Consider the following 27,937-nt stretch of genomic DNA (forward strand, 5'->3'; position numbering starts at 1 on the left):
GTGAAGCACTCTTCCAGTATGCTCACCACGAATTACCGGGCACAGCGGGACAAAGACAGAAAGAGACTATAGGACTCCCGGTGTGCGCTGTAATTCGGGGTAACATGGAACACCAGCTAGCCTGCAGGATCTCAAGCCTTGAACCAGCTTTGTGTCTGGTGTTGCCCACAAACACAAATCTGTTGCAGAAAATGTTTTCGCAAAATGTACATATATTTTCTTTTCGCTGGAGAGCTCTATTTTCAGCGTATTTTGAGTCTTTCGATAGAAAACATTTGTTTCCGGTAGTTCTATAACTCGTATTACGACGAAGCTCTAGATCGGACGCTCCTATGTATAAATACATGGGGATGGCGAAACCGGTTTTCCGCGGCAACTACTGCACCAGCTTTGATGAGGTTTGTTCCATTTAAAACAAGCAAAAATCCATTGACTGTAGCAGCAAATTTTTGTGTAGGCAATCAACATTTATCCCCCCAAAAATTTGAAAATTGCAACACAAACATAAATAAAACTTAACCATCAAGTTAACAAATCTTTGACTCCGTAAAAAAAAAAAAAAGAATGAAGGTACTACAATTTTGAAAAACTCCATCTAATAATACATCTGGCTTCCCTAATTGTTACCAATTGTTATCTGAAGCGGACGAAAGTGACACATGATACACCGCTCTGAAATATACCACCACTTTTTGAGTAAACCCCGTAAACAATGTAACACTTTCACTTAGCCGGCAGATTCACTATCATATATGTCCGTTTTAGATGCTCTAACGGACGCAGTTTACAGAAATGCGATACCTGATTTTGGTACAGAGTTACGAATCTTGTAAACGTCCTACTTCAATGTTTTTGAAGCTTTTCAGTTTCCGGAAATTTTTGATAAAATTTCGAGCCCCTATGTGAAGATTGTTTCCTAGAGTCACTAGAATTTAGCTTCGTCTCTAAAATGCAACAAATTCCGTTCAGATCTGCCCAACGGTTGTCCCGTCAAAGAATTTCTGCGTTTGACGAGTACTCTAATCGGAGCTGTCCCCGAGCTATAGGCACAATTGCAAAGTCAAATCTATCGGGCTCCAAACAATTGACGCTACGTCAGGTATCGCACGATCTATATATATATATATATATATATATATGTATGTATGTATATATATAAGAATGTCCGAAACCAGCGTTAGTGCAAGTGTCTTCGCGAAAAACCATAGCCGGCGATATATTAGCACCACCCCAGTAAAGCATCTGGAAGTTCGGTTACCATGGCAGTGTCCTGAACGACGAGATGCGACGTCCGCAGAGGCCCTGGCTAAGACGGCGCCTTGCCATACGCATAGCTCATAAGCAGCGCTAGCCGTAAAGGAGACCACGCGGGATCGCACGCGCCTTGCCACCGCTCGTATATTGTCCTCGCACGGCTACGCAGCTCACGGATAATATGTCGCTAACATACGCCCAACGAAAGATTTCTCGAGTGCAATCTCGTAACCCCGTATCGGGATAGCGAGCGCATCAGGCACTGACTGCAAAAAGCAGAAGTGGAATACTTCTGACCGCAAGCCTCATGCTCCTACAAATACAGTCGGCAGCAAAAGTGTAAAGACCACCATCCTCCTCCCCGGAGAGGGAATCCCGCAATTTGGGGCTGCGCTCGGCGACAATCGACTGCCGGAGAACATGACACACTATACGTTTTGATTTTATTAAATGAAGCCTTAACTTTGTTCACGAAAACTGGCGACAGCAGCGCAATAATACCGGTGCTGACACGCTTGTGGCGACAAAAGCTGAGGAAATCTACACTGTTCTGTCAGACCAGATCCAGTGATAATTCCAGCGGCAATGCTACCTTCAATGCCGTGTAGACAAGTCACAAGGACAAAGCTTTTCATTAGCGTCATGGTGACAACTGACGCCCTCAAAATACAGGAACTGCGTAACAAAAGCGCTGAGGACGGTCCCTAACAGGTTGCCGTATTATACCAAACGCCTGCAACTACGGGACACGCCATTTGTGATTGCTCCCTATACTTGGGCGCGCTATGCTGTTCCGCAGCTATCTCTGTCCTGCTTAATTGAATAGCTTCGAAGGGTGAGCTATTTCCAGTAGTTCAGCACTTCTTGGGACATCTCCGCTCTTCATTTTTAACTCGAGATCTGCAGGATTCAGTGACAATAAATCACCCGTGTTTTCGTTTCAGCAACCATTGGCCTCGGGGAACGTCAGAACTTTCCCACATTCGCAGATCAAGCGTAGTTAGAGCAGTACTATAAAGGAAAATGGAAAGACGTTGTTGAAATGAACAATCAATCTGTAAAATCCATCACTAGGTACTCGACTTAAGCAAAAAAAAAAAAAGAAAAAAGAACTATAGCGGTTACCAAGAAAGGAAATCCAATTAACGAACACCTTATTTCGTAAAAGCTGGTGACAGCGCTAAAATAACACTTAAGCCCACGATGAGGTTACGCAAGGTACAGCCTCCCGCTAGCGGAGTTTCCAATCTGTGCGCAACTTGTTCTAGCCGAGATTTATTATTATTAGGCCCAGCTCTGCAAGCCTAAGGTAACGTCTAGATTACCTAACACGACCAAATTTTGCTTAGGATAAACGTGAAACGCGACATTACAATCGCTGACATTGCGCAACAATCAGTATTCGCGAGACCAAGATATTTAATAACGTGGTTGACGGTTTGCTACAACCACGGCATTACACTCGTAAAACAATCTTGTGACACCCCCGCTATATATATATATATATATATATATATATATATATATATATATATATAATGCAGGCGTTACAGCGCTTTTGGGTTGCATGTTTCATTTGCGCTTCGCTACATAGTCAGTGTGGGTCAGCCTAAATGCAACTTCTACTCTGGCCGTGATGCAAGTGGAAAGAAAAGGCACAACCACGTGCGGTGCCGCGACCACCCGCATTTTCCCCAGCGCTACCTCCTCTAGCGCCGTTAAGGCTGCGTTTGCGAGATTAGCGCTAAGCGATGTAATTTTTTTTTTCACACAATCTTGATGACTTCCGCTATTATTTCGGACCGTCATTAACAGTCCAGTTGGACGTTCGTTCTGAACATCGTTCGCTCTGAACATCGTTCTGACTATTCACTTTAGAAAAGACGTAGCCGCAATCTGCTTGAACAGCAACGGCCCAGAAGCTTCGTTGGCTCCAAGCGTGTCTCACGACGGCTCGTTTCCGAACTTGGCCGACCTTGGAGAAACAGCTTGCATGTGCGGCGCTTGTTCATTCGCGGCCTCGCTATGCGCTCTGAACTTCGCGCGATATGACGCATATAACTCACACTCGAGCTTATCGCCAAACAGAAAATGCCTCTGCGAAACGCAGCACGACTCAAGCTGGGTCCTCTAGCGTTCGCGCACACTCGCTCGGGTGGCTCGACGTCGACAGTTTGGTGCAATTTGTTCTCCGCACTCGCCTTTCGGAGTCGGCGACTGCCAAGCGGCCGCTGAACGGGTCCGAGAGCAGTTCGAAAGGAGCACGCGGCGCTGTCGATGGTCTCTAATGGGCTTTCACTCTGCGCCCGGCAGCACGCGCGCGCTTCGCATCGACAAATGCGTGCAGCACGCGCGTAGCCTTATTACGTTCGTTCGAAGAAGCTTCGTCCGGCCGTTGCGCAGGAGGACGCACTACTTTTAAGAGCGCGGGGAATGTTTTGGAGCACTTGATCGCACGCCCCGTACTATCAGCACAAATTCAGACGCGGGCAATCTAGAAATTAACTCCAATGCGTTATTTGGTTTCCACGTTCACTTTCACATTTAACAATGGCTTAGCTCGCGCTACAAACTGTACAGAATCGGGACTATACTCCATGCTTGGAGATAGCTACGGAGCGACTGCACGTCGGTGCTCTATGTATTAACCCGTAACAGGCATTGTGATCAGTTAGTCCCCGTTCGCCCTTGTTACGATAATAACAAATGCGAAGAAATGATAAGTTATGATAGATGTCATGCATGGGCGACTGTTTAACGGACTATTCAAATTAAGTGCATGAAATGCGAGTACAGGCACTCCAGCTGATCCCAGCGAGACGTCACCAAAATTGACCATACTCGTACAGTTTCCCGCAACCAATACTCTTTTTATTTGGCGCTATAGATATGGGTGACCGACAGTTTTTAGTGAAAACCGGCGTCGCGAAAAAAGTAGCGGAGAAAAAATAAGTTTCGTAATCGGCTCTCGTCTACACACGGCTGCTCTTAAGACGATGCTCGGACTAGGTGCACAGACACATATTTCGGCAAGTGACCTGACACAACACTCGGACGCTGTTAGAGCTGACCAGAGCAAACGCTATGGCTCAAATTGTACTGCACGGAACAAACAGGGTTCGAGCGGGAGGCTCAGCAAACCACTCTCAGGACGAGCTCGATTGCGCGAGCATTTGCTCGCGATCGGCAGCCTACAGAAAAAGGCGAGAAGTTCATTTGTCAAGAGGGAAAAAAAAAAAAAGAGGGCCGGTCTGCCAACTCGCTGATACATGACTATCTGACGGAGCGATCAAGTTCGACCAGGCTCGAAGAACAACGGTCTCCGTTACCCGTACCCGGCGCGCTGATTGAGAAAGCGACTTGCTCCGAGAGGGTAAGGTGCCGACGCTTTTACTGGCTTTCAGAGGGCTATCGTGTTGCGCAAACACACCAGTGTAGTACCACGCGGTCCCGAGCCAACGCCAGCACGAAATTCCGGCAAGAAAGTAGTAATGAGACGCAGCATTTCCTCATCTCCCAACCATCACTGCGCCAGCTGAAGAGAGAGCAGAATGGATGGCCCGTTCCACTCGGTGTTTGGTGGCTTTACAAAAGCCGGTCAAATGCCATCATTCAAACAATTCACATCCGAAATCAACACTGGGGCTACGAGAGACACCGTAATGGGGCCCTCCCGATTAATTTGGACCGCCTTTAACGTGCATCTAAACCTAAGAACGCAGGCGTTTACTGTATTTCGCTAAACCGAAATGCGACCGCCAAAGTCGGGAATCGCACCTGCGGCCTCATGCTTAGCTGCAGAAAAACCACCATTGAAAACTATAAGAAACACAGGCACCTGGCTTTGCACGGAAGTCGCAGCAGGCAAAATAAATGTCAAATAACGTTGCTTAGGCATGCTTTCGCGCTCGTAACCAGTACGGTTACAAAAGCATAGTACGCATATTCATTAACAGTGTGATTTCGTGGCAATGTATTCTTCTTCTTCTCCCCTTTGGCTAAAGGGGCCTGCGGTGACGTGACCGATATAGCAGCTTTTATTCCAGAACATTAGCGCACTCGCTCATTGTATCCGCGGACGTCTCCAATGGCGGAGAGCAAAATAATAGACGGAATGTGCTCCTCAGCTTTCTGCAAACAGAAGCCGTACTTCCATCGAGAGAACATACTTTGACTGCTCTTAGGCCACAGAGTCTCCTGCACCAACTGCTCTCAATACCTAAACGAAATTCGAGAATAGCGGAACTGTAGGATGCACGTCGCCAGGATCGCAGCGGCCACTTCTCCCCGCTGTCCTGACGTTAAGTCCAATGCGGTAGGGAGCGACGCAGCAGGTTGGTACCAAAACATGGCAAATACAGATCAAAAGGCGGTACAGCAGAACCGAGTGATATCGAACAGCGGGAGCACAGCAGCCCCGTAGGTAACAGAAAGAGGACAAGAGCCCATCTCATCCAGTAGAGCTTCCGATTTTCATGAAAGTGACACGAACAAAGGATATGCATAATTTTTGCTGGAAAACACTGGCTCGTTAAAAGATACTCGTGACTCAACCAGCCAGTAAACGTGAGGTCCTTGGGAGAGAGAGCACTATGAAAAGATCGTGAGAAAGACACCAACTGAAGATCATTTCGACCTCTCCAGTGTGAGTTTCGGTGCTAAATGCTTGGTGTCGTAGAAACGGGCGCGCCAAGCACATTCAAAAGTGACCTTGCCCGCCAATTTTCCCCTCCAGAAGAGCAACAGAATAATGAGTAAAAACAATAAACGAAACATGCAGTGATTAGAACATGTCCGACGAAACTCGAAGGCAATTAGCAGCGGTAATTTAGAAAGAAGAGGGAAGCTAAGGGATAGCCAGAGACAATCAAACGTGCACGAGGACAGATAAGAGATAAAGTTAAGCACGCACGCGGCCTTCGCACTTACCACGCACGTAAGCGCACACAGTACAGCTTCATTAGCCGCGCTCGAAAGAGAAGGCAGGAGGAGAAGGGAAGAAAGAGAGAAAGAGAGAGACGGCGAGCGAGCGGAAGAGAAATCGCAGCCCGGTGCACCGCACACACGCCGAAACTGAGCTCCGTTTCGATTTATCACGCAAGAACGCGTTCGCGGAATCTAAATGGGGCACGATAATTTCGATTAATTAAAACTCGCTAACGGCTCCCGCGATTTCCGGGACCGCGCTCGCAGCGTTCGGGCATCCGAGGCGCCGCCGTGCCGCTTCGACGGATCGCGCAGCCGCTCGAATCGGACCCCGGAGGCAGCGAGCCGCGCAGAGGGAGAGGGCGCTAGAGGCGCGGAAAGGCTTAGGCCGGGGACGGCTGACGCGTAGGGGAGGGCGAGGAGTGTCCGGGTCGAATAGGAGACAGCCAGACAAGCCAAGGCCCCGGGGGACTCGATCTGTTCGCAGCACAGTTCCCGGGGGAAAGAAAAAAAAGAAGGGGGGGGGGGGGCAAGGGTCCGTATTCACACGTTCAACTCTTCTGCCTGGCCGGCGTTTGCGTCAGAGGTGTCACGTAACTGGCCGTTGGAGGCACGACGAGCCGACATGGAGCAAAAGTGGCAGCTAAGGTGCGAGTATGCGTCAACGCTGACAGCAACGCCCGACAGCACACGCCCGACGCTTAGCACAGTACGAGCGTAGGGGGGCGCGGCTATAGGGAGTGCTTAAACAACGTGGTTAGGCTGCAGTTGGTGCGTTCGTGGCCAAAACAAGTTTGAGTTCGTGCACTGATTGTCCGAAAGTGGCGTGCGTGCTAGTGGGCTGTTCTTTCCTCAAACGTGGTTATTGCCTTTTCCGATCTAAGCAACTTTGATTCACCACAATCGCCAGAGCCAGAAGTTCAGGTCGTGCACTATATATAGCTGTCTGCGCATTCGCAAGGCTTGCTTAACTCTCCTGCATTTGCTGTTTGCTCGGGAGCGAAGTTTCTACGACGGAACACTCGTTTAAATTGAAGCCCTCGCCAACGCTGCACTTAGATTTTGTCAGGTCAAGTTAGGTTATGTTAGCAATGATTCGTTGCGACTGGCTTCTCTGCGGAGAGCAACCAAAGCCTTAAAAAAGAACTCGCGGCTATATATCCCCGAGCAGCAGACGCGAGGCGTAGCTATCATATAGCGACACCGGCTGAGGGAACTCGGCTTATGCTAACTTGAAAGTGACTATCGCATAAGAACTGCGACTACGGATACAGCTTTAACGTACGCATCGTCAGAGCCAGTCCTTAACGTGCAGGCACAGAATTACCATGACATGCGCAAACGACATCATTTTACTGCAACGAGCAACGAGGGAAGGCGAACTAATGGTACACCCAGGTCGACGTAGTCGGCAGCTACGAAACCATCGCAAGAGAGCCTATGGAAGGTAATGCTCACTCACAGCCGGTAAGTCTCGTATTTAGGCAGGATTTCCTTGAAAGTGCGGCAACATACGGGACGGGAGCAAAACAAAAAGAGACAAAAATAAAATGAGAAGAAAACGGACTCCGGTACGAAACGCCACGGGCCACTGAATACGCAGGCGACGTAAAAGCAATAAACATTCCCACTAAATGTTAAGCATTTGAGCTTTCAGGCAAGCCGACATCGGCTACAAAATCGTTCGAGGGATGCACAAGCTGCCGCAGCATGCAGAAAAAAAAAAAAAAAAAGTCAACCGAGACCAGGCGCTGGAGGAGAGAGCATCCAGTAGTTCAGAAGAGAATACGTGGAGCGTATGCCCGCTACGTAACGCTTGTAGGTTCGGCGCGAAAACCAGGGTCTCAGCGTACACCCAGTAGTACGTTTCGCACTCGAGTAACGGCACACCATGTTTGATTTGAACTTGGGATGCGACGCTTAAGTTTCCTTCTACGCCATAATGGCCCTAAAAAGAAAAAGAAGAAAAACGCCTAAAATAAAAACAAACTACGGAAGCGAGTCAGTGCACAGTCATGCGACTGGGCTGAAAGGAATTTGGGTCAAAACAGGCGAAGACAGCTTAAAAGTGTGCTGGCACCTGATTGCTTTTGCCTCCGGCAAAGCCGCAACTAAGGGTCCGCTATTTCCCGAGGTCGCGAGCGCAAACACTAGTCCCGAAACGGAAATACTCCGGCTACGACCAATGACAGCACAACGAAAAAAAAAAAATGTGGAACAAATATGTGACCGGAAGTGAAAACTACGAGTGCGCGTCTCGACGAAAAAGACGATTGTGGGCCGAGTGAGGAGGCAGGGAAGGCGGACGGGAACGAAAGCTTCTGGAGGGAAATACGCACTCGTGCGTCCAATGAGAGAAAGCGAGAAACACAAGAAAAGGCAGGGTGGTTAACCAAACGCCCTCTCCAATTTGCTACCCCGCATTGGGCCGGGAAAGAGGAAAATGTAATGTGGCGCAGGACGTCGGTGCCATGCGGCGCTGGCGCCGCAGGCTGCTACTGCTGCTTGCTGGCTCAGGCAGCATATGCATGCGCTGCGAGTAATGTATCGCTATGGTACATTACTCGCAGTGCAAAACTCGAAGGACCACTAAGAGGCGCTCAAATGGAGATTAATGCATTCACAAGTCATAAGCAGTTTAGGAGCAGCCACACCAGCATTTTGGAGCTCTTTTGGAGCACAAAAATTGGCCTTTTTGGAACAATTCTAGTAGTATAGCAGTAATCTGTAACCATTTGGCAAAGCTCATTACTGTGCGACCAGTAAATGCTGCTCAACAGTGAAGCAAGACACAAAGCCAACAGCGACTAATTAAGCTTGCCTTCCCACGGACGGTATACCAAGCACGGCATGTAGCAAACTTTTTGTTTGGGTAGGCAAGGAACCTAATTTTGTAACCAAATAAAATGTTGTAGGCTAACAAGAAGCAAGACAGACATAAAATTACAAATGAGCTAGAACAATTTCCGCCGTCAGGCACACACCAAAAGTTGATGGCAAATGTCCTACGTGTATTCCAAATGACACGTGTTTCGGTACCCTTTACAGCACTAGACAAAATGTGCATTAGTACGCCCAATAACAACGCTAGAAGCATCACAAGGGACTATGCGTCTATGAACGGCGGCAAGATAAGATGCCTCCGTGCGGTGTTGCAAAAGGCTTCTTCAAAAGGTGTGATAAAAGAAGCACAGCACCACAGAGGAAAATGAGCAAGTGGTGCCAGTTGTGGTGGGTCGGGCTGCACCCACTCACTGTAAGGTTCCTTTGCCCACCATGCCGTCGAGTACGGGGGTGCAGGGTGCACCGCTGTACCTCGGGGAAACGAAGGCCCAGGTGCAATGCACCGTTAATAAGTGCAGAGAAACTTGATTGAATCGAACAAACCTAAATATGGTAATGGTGGTGGACAACAACGTTCGTGCCATCCCGTACACTCGCGTTCGTTGTGAGGCAATTTGTCGCATTCCCATGTGTCGTGCGGTCTCTGCGAACAGATAAAAGACGATTCGGCGTAAAACCTTAAATTTTGTCCCCGGGGAGCAGTGGTACGAGAGCGTTCGCGCGGTAGCACCGAGGGGCGCCAACGAGCCAGCTGTGGACGAAGACGACGACGCCGGAACAAGTCGTGATGATGATAGTTTTGTGTTAACACTGACGCGAGCCTGGGGAAAGTAGCCCTTAACAACTTCGCTGTAAAAACTTTCCATATAATCAGAACGTTCAAGGAACCTGCCTGCCTGCTGGTGCATATACATAAACAGGCGACGACAACGACAGTAGAGCCCCACATATAGCACCATACAGAGGGCAAGAACAGCCCAGGCGAACGAGAAACGCACCAGCCGCCCGCGTAATCCATCAATTGTGCGGGGAAGCGTTTCTCATCAGGCAGCCCGTTCCATATTTCGCTCTCCACAAATCCCAAGTGGCGGCCGATGAGAAAGCCTCGGCGCAGCGAACGTAGCAGAACGAGGCGCAGCGAACAGGGAGACGGGGAAGAAGGCGTCGCGCCGCCGGCAGAGCGGCCCCAGTGCATCACACCCTCGTCCTCAGGTGCCGTGCTATAGGCGCTGGCACGCCGGCCTAATCCGTCAGCTGCCCGGTCGGCCACGAAGCGAACCGAGCGCCACGTCTCTATACCGCGAAGGAAACAAAGGGATCGCAAACGCGAGACTAAAAGCCCCGGAAAAACACCCCGGCGCGCGTGCGAGCTCACGGACACACAAGCGCGCTCATCTCTGGTCTTCGGCGAGGCTCGAGCTTTCCACCCGTTGCGTTGTGTCTCGATTCATGGCGCGCGTTGAGCGGTGGCTTGTGCGGCGTACGAAGCTATCTCCTAGACATGGCGCCTAGACATGCGGAAACTTTTGGAGAGCGAGCAGCTGGAAGAAACGGAGGAACGACAGGGTGGCAATAGAGGGAGCAGTACATCCACGCAGCAAAAACTTCAGGGAGACAAAAGACAACAGCCTACGAAGACAAGAGCTCCAGACGATGAATCAAAAAGTGCAGAAGATAGATACGGCATTGACTAGCTCACATCTGCATCCAGCTGCTGCTAAGAAGGTGCGGATGAAATGAATTTAGACGGACGGACGGACGGACGGACGGACGGACGGACGGACGGACGGACGGACGGACGGACAGACAGACAGACAGACAGACAGACAGACAGACAGACAGACAGACAGACAGACAGAGATAGATAGATAGATAGATAGATAGATAGATAGATAGATAGATAGATAGATAGATAGATAGATAGATAGATAGATAGATAGATAGATAGATAGATAGATAGATAGGAATTAAAATTTATCAGTACTAAGTTTTGCCCATCTCTACTCTGTTGCCTGTCCCTCTCGTTCTATTCCCGCAGAACGCGCGTTGTACGTTGCTTCACGTTTCAAGAGTCCCCAAAGAGGGTAAACATTACCCCTAACAAGGGGCTGAGCGGCACTTTTAATTGGGTTCGATCGCCTCGGGGTGGCTGCGCGAAAAAAAAAAGAAAAACGCAAAAGAAAGTAGAGTTAAGCAAAGAAAGTGTGCTGAGATGAGGCCCTTCTGCCAACACCAGTGCAGCGCGAGACCATCAAGTGGCCATGCCGCACTTCCTTCGCGTCTCTGGTTCGTTCGTTTCTTTCTTTCTTTCGCTAGCAGGTCTTGCTTGCTGAGCACACGCTTGCGAGCGGAGAGCGCAATAAAAGAAGCGCGTAAACAAGGCAAACAGGGCACTGACTTCGGCAAAGCGGCTCCGATGCTCGTAGTGGCCGACGTTCTCAACTTTAAACCAGAGCTCGCGTGCGCTGGTAAACATCAAAGTTTCTCCCTCTTCACGAGATAGCATGCTCCGAGAAAACCCGTGCACTATGTTGCCGCTAGAGGATATCTATTAGCTGGCAAGAGGCAATGTGTTACTTCGAGGGGAGGACGCTGTATTTTGGTTTGCACAATAGTCCCTCAACTTTCAAGCAAGCAGACTACCCAAGACTGGCTGCTCGGCTGAAGCTAACATGCCGGAAAAAAAAGAAAGAAAAGATATGAAATAGAAAAGGAACACAAAAGAGCACGCGTGCGCAGAGAAAGGGGAGGAGGAAGAACTTTATAAGCTAAAACAAAGAAACAAAACGTAAGAACCGTGCTGCAGGCTACGTCGAAATTCGAAATTCCCGAAGTCTCATTTAACGCGAGAGCGCCAGAAATAGGCAGAAATATTATATAGGCCAAGAACGCCTGAAAACTCTTCGCCAACAGTAAAACCTGCAAGGAGCCTAGCCTATACCCTTATGTCGTATCACTTCTTCTCGTGATCTTGTTTGTCGCGCTGTACTGAGACAGCGCTTATGGGACTACATGGTAAGCCCTCTCAAAAGTGATGTCGCAGTTGGCGTTCGTGGGCGATGTCGCCAAATGATAGAAAAAGGCGCTCCAACAGCATCATCCAAGTTGAAAACGTGCAGAGGTGTCACAGTTAGGATCAACACCGCTACCATTGATAAAGGGATCACGAGTTTGTTACGAAACATGTAGCGACACATAAGGGTTCCGAAAAGCCTTGGCGGTAGCCCAGTGGCTATGACGTTGCGCTGTAGCACGAGGTCTCGGGTTCAATCGAGGTCGCGGGGGCCGCATGTCGATCTGAGCGAAATGCAAGAACGGTCGCGTATACTTAGATTAGGGAGCACGTTTAGGAGGCCAAAATTAAAGAGGAGTCCCCCCCCCCCCTCCCACTACGGCGTGCCTCGTAACCAGATCGTGACTTTGGCACGTGAAACCCCAGAATTTAATTAATAAGGGTTCGGAAAGGTGCAGCCGCTGACTGGTAACATGTGTACGTCTTGTAGCCCTTTCCCCAGCGCAGCGTAGCTGGCTAGAGGAACTCACCTCAGGCCGACCTCATTTGTTTTATCATTAATCTTTACTCTCTATACAGAGTGGACTACGCGTATGCATTTTGCTTTCTTTGCCTTTCTCTGGCTACATTCCATTGTCTTTGCATTGCTCTATACTGCCCGCTTGTGGTAGTTCTGTTTTCTCTCAGCTTGCTATAGGTAGATAACCAAACGAAAAAAACTTGAAGCACGCTTAAGGTTCGCCTTTAAGAGTTGAACGCGATAGCATAACAGTGGAACGGGATAGCATTGAAAGATCCCTGACTCCCCACGCTTCACGGCGACTGCACCTTGTTTAGCGGGCAACGCTGGCGGCGAATGCTGCGCACGAAGGCGAGCTTTCCTGTAGAAGCGCGGCATCTTGCGTGTGCCGATCCCGGAGGTTGTACAAAGCCGAGCCAAGAAAATTACAACGTTTTCAGGTTTCTGTTATTGTTTCGCGCTTTTAATATCGAAGTCAAAAAGAAGATAGCATAAAAGGCGTGCGCTGTCGGTGTTTTTTCTTCTTTCATGACATTTGCTTCTGGGTTGTCATTTCCAAAATTACAAGGAATAACACCCCTGTCACATGGGCGCCCGCGAACTCCATTTAAATCCTTCGTCTTTACGTCAAGGGAATTGCGCTCCGTGTCACATGGTCTCCCTTGCGTCAAGGAAGTTAAATGGAGATTTTCGCGAAGGGAGTTCAGCAATGACCATTACGGCCGGATGGAGTACTTTCGTTCACAGATAGCTACAGCTGCAAAAAAAAAAAAAAACTGCGCCAATAAAATCGTCGTAACTGGCTAACTTACAAATTTTAGCATGATTTTTTTGCCTTGGTGTATACGGCACGTAATTAGAGTGTTTATATTTGTTTTTAAGGACATAGCGCCTGTACCCTCTACACCAATACTTCACCATGCCGCATGGCGAAATGTCGCTCCGTCATTTCGTTTGTTTATCCGCTTCGTCCCTCATCGGGAAGCAGCTGAGCTCGCCGCGAACACACGCACACGCAAGATTACACAGCACGGAATCGCAACTCGAAGCGCACCAGTCGAACAACGTGACCCACGTTGCTCACGCACGAAAGCAAGTGCGCCGTGTGGCCAGCATCGCTTTCAACTTCGCTATGCTTGGAAAACAAGTCTCGCGGTAACATGCAGCAAAATTTGTAGCTTTAATTTTGTTAAGTTACATACTACGTTAAAAAAGAAACTACCTTTAACGGCTACTGTATATGTCGGCAGTTGCACGCGAAACTAAGCGCAGCAGCGCCGTTTCTGTCCCATGCGGCGCCCGTCCAAAGCTCGCATTTGGTCGTGCAGCGCGGCCGCAACTCCACTGCCGTAAATCTCGATTAGGGAGTTTCATGCCAACGGAGTTGGCGGGTGCCCGTGTGACAGAAGTATAACTTTTTCAAGGATGTAAGTAAGTCAAGGTATGAGCAACATTAGTGATGGAATAGTGTGGCAATAAAATCCGCATATACCGCATGTCATGTAGCGAGACGTGGCATTAACATAAACCTAAATACATACGGTAATTTTCGCTCATCTACAACTCCGCCGACGCCGGATTTTCCGCGACACGGGGTCCTTAACGCCATCGCGTTAAAAGTATACTTCTGAATTCGTAGGCATTCATAGCGTTGCGAGTTCTTAAGCGAAATGCGTGGCTCTTTTCCCTGGAGGTGCTTTCGTCTATACTTTTTTAGCAGTACGCATTTTATTACAGCGAAGCTGTTAGCTTTAAGTTGGTTGGCATGTTTCGTGTCGCGTCCGTCAGCAAGAAAGTGGACCGATCCCGGTGGAAGTGCAGGCCAGGAGCAGTGGCTCGTACCCTCGTAAGGATGAGGCTTCAAGCAATCAGCAAAGTGAAGCGAACAGTGCATACGGTTTTTGGAATCACGCATACAACATACAGAACAGCATGCGTTTCAATAAAGAACAAGCACAAAACAATCATCCGAACCATAGAATTGATGATAAGGCGCTCCTGATGGCAATGCAAAGCACGTAGCGCTCCCCGTATACGTTTCTTGGTAACGGTTGCTGTTGCGAAAGGTGCCGCGGCGACGGCAGCTTGTGACGTGGGGAGTGACGTCCCTAGCCTTTCGTATATAAAAGAACCAGCCTAGCAACTGACTTTAATGTTGTTGCAGCACCGCTATGGACGGCGGCGTGCTGTCAAAATTATCATTACTTCCCTTACTACCATTAGTCTAAATTACCATTACTCCCATTACTCTAAAGCAATAAAGCATTGCACCCCCCGCCCCTCAGCACTCGTAGTAGTGGTTTTCAACAACTTCACTGGAGATCCATTTACGCAGAGCCGGGATGCAGATTGTATCGTTTTAAAATTTGCAGGATTTTGCCGAGAGCGCGCACTTTGTCGCGTTTCGTATGATTCAAGGTCGCGTCTCTCAAGAATTGCGCAGGCCCTCAATTGCATGTAGCGAGCATGCTTCTCACCCAGAGTGACAGTATGCTTATTCCAATGGGCCTAATTCGTTAATGGCACTAGGCAGCAGAGCCGGTTGCACCGTATCGCAACAAGCTTCGCGCATGTCGTTCGAGTATGACAAGAGAAGAACAGGAACCGAGAGGCTTTATTTTTGTTAATCGTAATCACATAAAGCCAAAAGTCAATGAAAGCATAGGGGAAATTAGCTGTGGTTGAAATTGAAGTGTAGAAAATAATGAAGAAAATTGGAATGAAAGTGGACGAAAAGATAACTTGTTGCCGGTGGGGACCGAACCTACAAGCTCCGTATTACGCGTGCGTTGCACTACCAATTGTGCTATGGCGACGGCTATCAATCCATCCACTAACTTGGGCATTCACGTTTACTATATCTAGTCCTGGGAGTTTCAGCCAGCGCCACTCAGAGCGAAGATTAGACAAGGAGCCCTGAAGGAAACAACTGAAAGACGACAAGGCCCATACATAAGTCGTTATAATATACTTTTACGTTTCAACTGACTTTTCGTTACTTTTAATATACTTAATGACGAAATGCAAATGAATGTCAAGTATATTTTTTGCAAGTGGGAGACCAGTATGATAGCGTGGTACCTTGAGATAGTATAGAAGCAACAGGCCCCCAAAATAATATTCAATACGTGAAAGCGCGGTGCTAGTTCAATAAACGACACCAATATCGACGCTTTATCTTTCTTTACGTTTTTAACGTAACGCGAGCGGGAACGCACGCGGTTAAAATCAACTTTCCCAATTGGCTGCTTTCATAATTTCCCTCAGCGGACAAAAAGAACCCAGAATTCTCCCATTGTTTATTCTTTGCGCCAGAAATGCCCTTTATCGGCTGTACTTTGCAGTTAGCGCAATCTTGAACACGTAAGAAGGGGGAGAAAACCAGCGCGATAACTTTTCACAATAAAGTGCTCGAGATTCTTTCGAAAACCGCGCCTGTTCACCAACGCGGCCTCCCATCGTAACGCCAAAGCGCGCATTCTTAGACGTCTATTTTGCTCGAGTCCAACGACCTACCCGACAAAAGTCTAAAAGCGTACAATAATATAAACAAAGAAAAAAGAAAAAGGAAAGAAAATCTGCAGTCTGGAGGGCCAAAGCAAAGCTGGAAGCGCATAGCAGTGAGCGATACGACACGAGAGGTAAAAACCAAGCGAGCCGCCACGGTATTCATGCCAGCCGCACGACGTCGTTATTCAAGTGTGGGTGGCGCCACCACTGAAAGGCTCAGCCCACGGCTTTTGTCAGCTTCAAACGGGACAGTCATTAGCAGGTCCCGAGCTGGAGCATTTTTATTCAGGGACTCAGTCGCGAAGGCGGTGCGATATTAAAAGCGCTGATTAATAGCCCTATTTGCGTTTGATCGCGAAGCGAAGTGTTGCGGTGAGGGGAAAAACCGAGAAAAAAAAAAACGAGGATTTTCTGAAAAGACAGCCGCTCTTTTCACTCAATCGTTGCAGGTTTCATTTTTATTCAGTTCTCAATTCTGGCGCAGTACTCCTGTGCAGACGTGAGCAAAACAGTGGAACTGATTTTGGCTCGTTACAGATCTAGGTGCACAATTCAATGGCGGATTGGTTTCAACACTGGTTTCAATAAGCGTCGCCGAATATGGTTCAACCACTTACCGTCCCTAACGCTTTAAGCGCAGGGTCGAAGTTCGTGCACCCTAAAGTGCACGAACTTCGTTCGCTTTAGGGTGCGCAGCAAGCAGGAGTGCCACTACAGAAGCTGATCACCACTGCAGAGGTAGCCAGTCGATGATTAGCAAGTTCCTCCGCAAGTGCTCAATTATGTGCTCAATTGCGGCTCGCCAATCTGCGCACGCAAAATCTAAAAGAGCGACGTGTCGGTATATTAGCGGTGTCTAAACAGGCTCAAGGTTAAGAGAGGCAAATGTGAACACCGGTTCGTTAGTAGCCGCACTTTTGGTATCGCCAGGCCGAAACGCACACATTCTTAGCGCCACCGTTGGCGGCTGGGCTATTTGACGCCGCGAGCTTGTGCCCGGAACGACCGGTCATGTCACCTGCTGGAAACGATTCGTGTTCGCGGTCGTTGCAAACCGCATGGTGCAAACAAACAAACAAACAAACAAACACACAAACAAACAAACAAACAAACAAACAAACGAACGAACAATAAAACAAGCAAGGAAACAGGCCAAGGAGCACTCCTTTCAGCTGTTCATTAACAGGACAGCTTCAGTGCTACTTGGCCTACATGCGCCCTGTCACACCATGGCGTTAAATATAATTTAAAAAAAAAACGATACAGAAACCATGCATGCCAAAGAACGGAATTCATAAAATCATACTCGACATTGCGCAGGTTTGTGGACGCTTCGCTGGCAGATAGAGGAATTTTGTCTGGTAAAAAAAATGCCTCAAAGGTCAGCCGAAAGGTGCAGATTTTTATCTTGCCTACAGAATCTTTGTCTCCCGAAGGCGTTTACGCTGCTATCAACTGTTAAGAAACCGTTAAATTATTTAAATTAAATTCCGGGGTTCTTTTACGCGCCACAACCGCGATCTGATTATGAGGTACGCCGTAGTGGTTGCCTGCGGATTAATTTTGACGACCTGGAGTTCTTCAACGTGCACCCGATGCACGATGCACGAGCGCTCTTTGCGTTCCGCCCCCATCAGAACGTCGACGCCGCGGGCGGTATCGGACACGGGACCCGAAGCTGAGCAGCGCAACGCTATAACCACCGGGCAATCACGATCGACGTGCCAGTAAACAGTTGTAAGTGGCACCCGTCCTCGTGTTCTTTTGTCTCCTTTCTCTTTACATACGTCGGCATTTCTATGCCTACCCAACGAGGAAACCCGTCCGTCCGGTCGTCCGGCCCGTAAGGCGATCGCTCTCAAGATAGCGACAGCAGCAACGAGCGTATTGGCATTCGTGCTGCATCTCACTTAAACGCCAACTAAGCCGCCAGAACACAGCGCACCACGAAGCCTGCCAGCGCTCGGCACACTCTCTTTCCACCGCAGATCGCTCTCAAGATAAGGCCCACGACGCCAGGCCATTCGCCGCCGCCACGGACCTACGGTTGGCCACGGTTGAATAAGGAGCGCGAGAGAGATAATGGCCTATAATGATCGCAACGTCATCAGCGCACCTTGCGCCGCCGTCGGTAGCAGTTTGTGTCACCGCAGCGCTGTCGTTTGTATTGGCTGGATCAAGTTTCGTAACATTGATAATCACACCGGGCTGCGTGAAGATGAGCAAGTGACACAGCGCTTACGCATACTTTGACAACTCCCAGAAGTGTTTCTGCGTGAATTTTTCGTTCCTTTATTTTTTTCTGCCTGTCCACCAATTTACCCTTATGTTACCATAGTGACCACTCAACATCACCCCCAAGATGGCGCGCTACCCGTCTCCGGCATTCCTCAAAGGCATAACACACGCGTACGGACTGAAGCTCTCAGATAACCACGCGTGCCGCGGCGTCGAAGAAGAGGCGTAACTTACCGTAGATGCGCTCGTCGTCGTTGTCATCGTCGGCGGACGAAGAGCCGGAGTCGTCCGATCCTTGCCGCTGGCGGCCGCTACCACCGGCGCGTCCATCCTTGCGTGCTTGCTTCTTGCGCAGCTCCTTGCGGTTGCACACGAGACCTATCTCGAGGATCTTGTCCACGACTCGGTGCCGTGGTCGCTTGACGCTCAGGTGCTCCAGGATTTGGCCCATGATGTCTGCGAGAAGACGAGCAACGACTGGGCTTAGGACGGCACGGCGGATAACGAGCGCTGCACGACGCTGTAGGAGCCTGCGCGTTCTACTTGCGGCGTTAAAATCACAATCGATCAATTGCTTTTTTTTTTCTCATACTGCGTGTTTGTGGTAACCTGCTTAAATCGACCAGCTTTGACAGAAGTAAGATTAATTGAAAGTTTGCGCTAATCTGCGTCTACCTGTAGAGTCAGATCACAAGAAGCCAAGAAACAACGACATATGACCTGACTAAAAAAATTCGGGCCCCTTGGTTTCCTTTCCTCTGGTTGATATTATACTGCACTATATATATATATATATATATATATATAAATATATATATGATTGACTAGTGAGCGGAATGTTCTAGAAATTCGCCTTTTTCGCATCTCATATTTTTGTGAGATTATGATACCTGTACTTCGAAATCTTCACCGATAGCTGTAAATGACCGATATTCAATAAGGTATTACCAGGATTCTATTCGAAGAACTTTAGGAGATATGCGAGCTCCAGATAAAGGAGCTCGAGAGTGCACCCAAGCGGGTACGGCAGCGCAAAAGTTCTAGACAGGACAGCGCGCGTGCTCGACTGTTGTTCACGTCGTGTTTAACAAAGGCGGGTAGTACGCTAGTGCACAAACAACTGCTGAAAGCCTCCGCGAAAGCGTACATCGGGTTCTTTTCTAAGAGTCCCTCCATTTCTAAATTTGCTGCTCGCGCGACACGGTCATGTTATAATAAACCAAGCCTCAAACACGGAGGGCCTGCGATCTATCTCTCAAACATCTCATATACGTATAAGGTACATGCGGAGCGGCTTGCATGAACATTTAATAACAAAAATAACAACGAATTTGAGAACGCGTTCTTATATTCGTTAGAATTTTCGTTATTAAATGTTCGTGCAAGCCGACCTTGGTCTCTTCGAAGATCATGTCGACTGCGGTTCCAGTGAAAAGGCCAAAATCGTGTCCACTATTGTTGTACTTGTATCTGCATCTCCGCTTTTAGCGTTATTACTATTATTATTCCCTATTTGGTCTCCTCCGCATGTCTGGTCACGCGACCAGACATGCATTATTGCATTATTAGCATTATTGTTGCACTCTACACTTTTACAACTGGCAGAGCACTTTGCTTTTTAGTACACAAGTAATCCGCAAATGGGGACGTGAAAGACTCACCTGTTGACTCCCGATACTTTTCGAAGAGCTCCCGAAGTTCAATCACGTCTTCACCCCTCCAAGGTGCGTTCGCCCTTTAAAGAAAATGCACAAAGAAAGTATACTCCCCTCAACCAGTCGCAATATAACCAAGACTATCTTCTGAAGACGGAGTGCAAAACGCAGGAAACGAAGCGCCTAAGGAAAACATACAACGAAAACATACCATTTTACGTTGATTAGCCGGTTGAAAAGTCACTCTTAAGAGGACGCGTTAGCTCGGCGCAACTGCGATGCTGTCTATTAAAGTACACGTAAAAGGCCGAAATGCTCTCACGAGAAGACAGCTAAACGGATTTGAATGAAATTTGCTGCATTTGGGGCAAAATGTAAAATTCTATCAAATACAGAAAGCCGAATTTTAAATTAGGACCTGATACTTCGTGCATGCCGAAAATCTGCAAGTTTCAACAAAGTTGGAGCACACAGTTTACAAATTCGCAACATTGCCCCCCCTCCCCCCCCTCAAAAAAAAAAAAAAAAAAGAAAACAGATATCGCAGTTCTGTAATGCTTATCCGTTAGAGCATCTCAGGCGGACAAGTTCGATATAAGAATTCCCAACTAATGTGAAGGTAGAATGCTTGCGGGGTTTCTTGCTAAATTCTTAGCTATTTCCAAAACACTAGTAAATATTTCAGATCTCTGAATAATGCATCAAATTTCTCCGCTTAAGATGCCTTAATAGGTGAACTTTCCCGAATTGTAATAGTGTTAATTTGTTACTGACTTACGTAGTTGAAAACTTTGTACTTCAGTTGCTTTCGTTTGTATTTGTCTCAGTTGCGCAATTGTCAACAATTTTAGTAAATGAATTGACGAATTAAGTAAAAAAAATGTCTGTACCAAAGTCAACAGAGTTCAACAATTTCATTTAAATGAAACAAACCATTAAATTCGATGCACTGGATGCCGTAAACTAGCTTTTTCGTTCCCATAAATTTAGATAGGCATTCCCAAGCTAAAGCTTCATCTGAAGTACCTTTTCATTCTTAATGCGAAACATGCTGGATACGAGAATAGTTCTCATCGGGACACCTTGAAACTGTAGTTTAGTGCGTCTTCCTTCCAAGGACTCAATCGTTTGCTCCTTGCAGCTATAGCGTTTGCTAGAATTAAGCAGCTAGACCTGTGTATTGACAGTTAGGATTAAGTCTCAAGGTCACCATACTTTCCTTTCCTACCCACAAATAACGGGCTAACAAGAAAATGAAAGTGTGGAGTCTACCCAACTCGGTGGGCAGACCGGACACGGCAGTTGCCAGGAAGCGTTGCAAAATGCAGCTAACGCACGCTTTCTTGGCTGCGCCCAATGCCGAACGATTGCCAAAATTTTCATGAAGAAGGCAAAAGCAGGGAGGAAAAGAGAGAGAGAGAGAGAACAAAGCTAAGGGAACAGAACATAACTCATTGCAAGAGCGAGACAAAAAAAAAAAAGAACAGTGCAGCTAAACTGTTCGAAGTTTCATAAAGGCACTGGCGACGAGGCGTGCATGTGTTGGCATTGGCCTCGGGCAGTTTGGCCGTATTAATCTATTTGTCGACGCCAACGGTGTTGAACACCCGTCACGAGATGGACGCGGCGACCAACCGCCTTAGAGGACAAGCACAAACAAATGTCCACTGCCACTGCCTTTCTTTCTGCGTCGACATTCTCATCGTTTCTCTTTTTTTACTTTCTAAACGCAGCGGAACTGTACGCTACTCTCACCTAGAAAGAACAACAACACACGTTAAAAGAAACGAAAATTCAAAAAGGGCAAGACAGAAGGGTGCATTGTACGGGGTCAGTAAAAAGAAGGAGAGAAGGTGTCGGGTCTAATACTGTGAGGCAACGTCCCTCTCCTCGTCTCAGCGCATTTTTCTCGACGCGCAAGACAGCGCTGGGCTCGATTTGTCAGCACGAACAATAAGGAGAGAAAAAAAAAGGGGGGGGGGGGGGGGGAGAGAGAGAGAGACCGGCGCGGGACCAGAATAGAGAATCAGCGAGAGCTTGGACGGAGGCAGTATGTCAAAGCCAAGCGCGCTAGACTTGTCGCCCAATCACGTACAATCAGCGAGAGTGCGCGGCGAAGACGAGAAAGGGTTGAGGAATGAAATATAAATGGCCTTCGCACGGGTTTACTCATTTAACGCGCAACCGTCCGAGCTGCTTCAGCAAGGGTGGGGAAAGATGTGCCGAGTCAGGGTGCAGATACGACGCCATTTGACGGATGCGGTGCAGAGCTATACGCCATTGTCTAGGACTGCAGTGACCGCCGCGCGAGCTTTCTTCATGAACTGCACTTGCAAGCGGCGCCAGCGGCGATAACGCCGCGGCTATCTTTACTTTCAATGACGTTCATGAACACGTCGTTTTTCGCACTCATACGTTATCAATATACAAACAGTACTAGCGAGCAATCAAGGCAGGAGTCAAGATGATTTTCAGCAGAAGCTACACATTCAAAGTAACGCCGAAACCAGCAGAACGTCAAATTTCAGTTGGGGCATAATACAAAAATGCAACGGGCTAATTTATTAGAACGTAACCAAATTCCTTTGCGAAAGGCCTAGAGAGACTCGACAGCGAAAATTGAAAACAAAGAAAGAAGAAAAGAAAAGCATTTACAGGTCCATAAATTTCTCAAAACCAGTTTTTAAGAAAGCACGCGGAGGTACACGCAAATCCGATTCATGAAGAAGCCCGTTATCCCATAAAGGCGTAAAACGGTAATTTATAGATGCGTGGACAGTACAGGAATACCGTCGATGAAAGTATCGCCGAGTGAACAGCGGACCGATGCAAGGGATTGGAGAGATTTCGTTTAAGCAACATGGACTTGGTGGGACGAAAGCCATCTTACTTTGCTTTCTTGGTAAAACCCTTTACGCTCTCTATGAGGTCCAACTTCTTCAGCTGCAAGAGCACGCTGCGTCGGGTCCTCGTGTCGTCGATCATGTGTTCCAGTATGAGATCGACGACGTCCTTGTCTGCAAAGCACACAAAACGGGCTAAGGGTTAGAAATGCACACTTCAACGAGGAAACCAATTATGTGCAAATACGTAGCTTCTGATAGGGTCTGACTGTAATTTAAGACAGATAAGTGAGGGCAAATCACTTCAAGTACGGTCGTACGCCTGCCTTTTGTGGACAAGCACGCCGAGCACGAAACTATGAGACAGCGCCCCTCCTTTCCGCTGGCTTGAGCGGGCGCGGTTCCCGTCAAGCCCGCGTGATTTCCAACTCTTTCGGCACGCTCCCAGCTTTTGTCTTAAGTTGCCCTATAATGTTGAAGTTAATCATGCGATGGCGATCGTGCCTGCAAAATGCTACGCAAACATACGAAAATTCAAACAAAAGACCCGCGCGAGCCGTTCCCGGAGGACCCAGCCTCCTTGCCAGACTAGACGACGTCACAAGCATTCCACGTGACACGCGTACTGCCTGCAGCGTACATAGAGCAAACAGTGCGACGACAATAGTTTGAGAATTCGTGCGGAATGCAGACCGCTCAAGACCACCTCCGGAAACGTGTGAAGCAAGAGAAGACGGGAATAATAATAATAATGTTTTAAAAAATAGTCCTTCGCCGATGCACGCCGATTTGAGCAGCTGATACTTGAAAGACAGTGAATTTTTACAAACTATTTTTCACAGTTTTCAGAAGTGCTAAGCGTCTCTTTGATGGCGGTTCTTATGATGATTAAGCACCGACGCCCTCGGCCCTGATCATACGGCCGCTTCGGATCTCCCATGCTGGCAGCGTTTCTGGTCAACGCGATCAGCTTCCACCACCGCAGCCGTAGAAACTATTAGCTGGCCTCCAATGTGGAAACAGTAAGATGCGATGTGAGAAATCAAATAACAAATAATTGTTAAAAAGGAAAATGCGCAGATAAGTTGTCTATTCGAATGAGATATGTGCGAGGTAACTTTTATATTATAATAATTTATTGTTTCGTTGCAATGCAAATTGTTGAGGCCAGGCGCGCTGCTCCAGGCAATGGGAGAGGGCTTGCTGCGAGAGTACCTCGATCACTTTCTCCCATTATCCCCTCCCAGAAATTGCACTTGGATCTACTTCAGCTATTCTCGACCCTTTTAAAAAATTCCAACGGCAGAAGGCTCCATAGACGGTGCTTTAGAAATCCCAGTGAGTACCGAAATTTTCCGGCGGCACCTGCCTGAGTGCCCTTTAAAGTTGGAGGGAGGGAAGTCCGTACGTAAAACGCGACGCAGCCGCAAACCATGCTCACAGCGGAAACGCGAAGTACCAAGAGCGGATGGATGGTCGCAGCCGAATGATGAACAGATGAGTCGATTAACACATGCCCGCCTATAGACGCCCGTAGTGGTAGGACGTGCCGTACTAGTAAGACAACCTGGTGCGTTTACACGTACTATTGCGCTCAATACCAGCTGAAACACACTAGCCTGCAGTCCAAGGGGGCTCGCAGAATACCACGGCGGCATCGGCATTAAAAAAAATATGGTGAACTGAAGACCGTTCTAATTACTGGTTCCATATAGCTTAAAGAAATGTCAGAGCCGCCGTGCAGTCTCGAAGCCCTTTGATCCACAGGATCCTGTGTGACAACTCATATAGAGCGCGGTAGGAAGTCAGAGCGCTGGAAACCACCAAGCACTGTTCGGAGGGTCGCTAAGACGGGCGCGACGTGTTCGGTATACGGCTCGCCATTTCCCATGGCAGCAAGGTGCACAAGAAGGTAGAACGAAACACGGAAGCAGCGACAAGCGAAGACAAGCGTATTTACGCATGCGCACGGAGAGGAAAGATGAACGAATGGCCCCATGAGGAGCAATGAGTAAGGGGGGCTAGCTTATCGCTGTCTTATCGCCCTTGAGATAAGGCGACAGCGTCGAGTACAGATTTCACCTTTTATAGAACACAATTAACGAAGCAACCTCAACAGCTTGACAAGTCACCACAGAATGTCTGGCACCTCTTCCAATTCCTCTTTTTATGTCCCAAGTGACGTCAGCGGAGAAGTGATAGCGACAAGCGTGATAGTGGTTATCGTTGCAGCAGTTTTCGAAAACGGTTAATGAACACTTCATTGCGACGAACACTGCATTGTGCTGACGCTGATCGGAGCGCCGCAGCGCAAGCATTAAGCTAAAGCCCTCGCCAACAGACATTTTCTGCTAGCGTATCCTGCTAGAATAGTCGCAAGAGTCTAATCACCACAGTATCCACTTCATATAGAACTGATTGGATAAAATTAAAAGCACACAAAAATTAAGCTAGCTCCACTACATTAAATACGCCATCGGAAACTTTATTCTGCTACGACAACTCTTCTGCCCAGGAAAAAAGACACAAAAGAAATCTAAACACACACACACACACACACACACACACACACACACACACACACACACACACACACACACACACACGCACGCACGCACGCACGCACGCACGCACGCACGCACACACACACACACACACACACACGCACACACGCACACACGCACACACACACACACACACACAAGAAAAAAAGGAAAACCACCAAAGCAATTGCTAGTGATTCGCCTCAGAGCGATTCTCCGATTCTTCTCAAGGTCGTATCGTTCATTTTGTCAAGCGAAAGAGGGAGAGGAAATAGCAATAATATGTGGACTGAACTGAAGAAAGCTTGGAGAAGTGGCACACAAGGGCCTCAAACTTTCTCGTGAGCTCTGGTCGCAGCGCCGGCAGTTTTTACTGCCGGGTTCTTCAGGGCATCGGAAAAGCATCAATCGGCTCTAACGCGGCCGCAGGGCCTCAGCTGTGCCATGAGCGACGACCAGGCTGCGAGTTCCCTTTGGAAACTACTAGCCACGAGACCAACGAAAGAAACAAAAGCAATAACAAGAAAGCACACGCACGGGGTGACAAGTCTTGTCGCAGCAAAAAAAAAAAAAAAAATCGCAAGAGAGGATAAAAAGAAGCCTTAGCTTGTGTACAATACAGCTTTGGTGGAAACTACGCAGGGAAAAGCTAGGACTAAGTGAGCTTCCGATACCCGAAAACAACAGAAAGCCCATTTTACACGTATTAAAGCAAGAAAAAACTGAGTAGTGATAACGGCCAGAGCACACACATTATGTGAGGAAGTGGTGGTTCGAAGCTAGAGCTTCGACTGAGAAATACTGCAACGCAATTCGTTTCGCGACGTTAACTTAAAAGGAACGTTGTCATTTAGCTACGAATGTACCCTACAAAATAAAGCGTAAAATTGCCACAGCCTGAAATAATGGAAGAGGAGAGAATGGTTTGCGTTCTTGAAGACGACGGAGATCTGGACTAACGCTCCTCTGCGCGTGTTGGCTCCGCCATTAAATGCAATCTGTAAATACGAGGAGGTATCAGAAAGTTTCGAGACTGAGTCTGTCCTGAAAAAAAAAAAAAAAGAAAATGTTTATTTATGTGCACTCAAATTCCGTCACCTTGGAAATAGTCCCCTTGCGCAGCAGCAATACAGAGCTTTCGGTGTTACTGCCATTTTCCAAATATTTACTGGAAGTATTCTTTCCCGTACCAGTCCAGCCCCTTCTGCGATTCGTTCTTGATTTCAGCAACCGTGTCAGAACGGCAACCACTGAGTCGCGTTTTTTTTTTTTTTTTTTTTCGCGAAGAGAGCCAAGTAAGAAGGAGCCAGATCAGACAAGTATTCTGAATATGGAAGCGAAATCATATTTGTTTCAGTCGAGAAAATCGCGCGTATACGGAGTGCTCTCTTGCAGGATGCATTGTCCTCGAGCACCCTCCAGCTGCTCGAGCAGCATCCAGCTCCTCGTGAGCAGCAGACAGGGCCGTTTTCGCTGGACGTCCTCCTTCAAGAGACCCCGAAATTTACCAGCAAAACTCGCTGCCGATAGTCTGGCCATTCGGGACAAATTCCTGATGCACAATAACGCGAATGACGAAAAAGACGATGTGGGGATGCACGTTGTCGACCTGCGGACATGCCCGGCGTTTTTTTTTTTTTTTTCTCGCTCCTAAAGTCGTTGGGCTTTTCCACTGCCACGACTGTTTCATTTCATTTATGTTACCTCAAAGGCCCCAGCTGAAGCATTATATGAAGGATGAGTTTTGATTACAGTGAAAGTGCGATTACAGTGTCGCCTTGAATTGATGTGGATCGGAATGGTACCCGCCATTTATAGGTAGATGGTCCGAGTCCCGTGCGGTCGTCACAAAAAGGAAGTTATGATGAGTGGTAGTTTGCGCTGGGGGAGGGTAAACCGCTTTGGGATGGCTTGTGCGGCTGGAATAGAGATGGGCTGGTAAGATAGGTTGAACTTCGAAATGAGCATTATAAAATTTGTGGTAAAGGCACAGCATAAATATCTAACGTTGCGATTCAAGGTTGGTAAGGTGACCACGAGCCTTAAGCTCATGGTCATCTCGTTGCTTCGCTTCAAGGTCGTACCCGTACGCCTAAGTTTCGACCCTATAGTAATTACCCTCGGCGTAATAGACGGGTCATTCGTCAGCTTCCGGTCCCGCTTATCTCGCTTTCTTAAAAAATATTAATAATTGAAAACGCAGCTCAACGGCTTCCAATTTTTTATACGATTGCTGAAATCAAGAACGAATAGCAAAAAGGTGCTGGATTCGTAGAGGAAGGAACACTTTAAGTAAATATTTGGAAAATGGCAGGAACACCGAAAGCGCCGTGTTGCTGCGCAAAAGGACTATTTCGAAAGTGACAGTGTTTGAATGCACATAAATATATATATATTTTTTTTTTGCAGACAGAGTCAGTCTCGAAACATTTTGACGCCCCCTCTACAACTACGCTTCTTTCTTTCGGTAACATCTTTGGTGGACGTAACAATACACAGGCGACTGCATTAGTGGCGTTCTCGCGTGCTCGGTTGGTTCACCAAAGTAACTGCCCGACTGAACGAAGGAAGCACCTCCTCAAAACGGCAAT

General features: G+C 47.9%; 1 protein-coding gene across 1 annotated transcript in view; it reads right to left on the reverse strand.

The window, feature by feature from the left end:
* timeout (circadian regulator timeout) overlaps nt 1-27,937 on the reverse strand; it is a 316,230-nt gene that overhangs the window by 13,678 nt on the left and 274,615 nt on the right. The window contains exons 20-22 of the mRNA XM_050178451.3: nt 22,851-22,977; nt 19,967-20,040; nt 18,540-18,761 (exon numbers count right to left, since the gene is read on the reverse strand). Coding sequence (XP_050034408.1) covers nt 18,540-18,761; nt 19,967-20,040; nt 22,851-22,977 — 423 coding nt within the window. The remainder of the gene's footprint in view (nt 1-18,539; nt 18,762-19,966; nt 20,041-22,850; nt 22,978-27,937) is intronic.

This window comes from Dermacentor andersoni, chromosome 5 (assembly GCF_023375885.2).
Source record: "Dermacentor andersoni chromosome 5, qqDerAnde1_hic_scaffold, whole genome shotgun sequence".
Lineage (NCBI taxonomy): Eukaryota > Metazoa > Arthropoda > Arachnida > Ixodida > Ixodidae > Dermacentor > Dermacentor andersoni.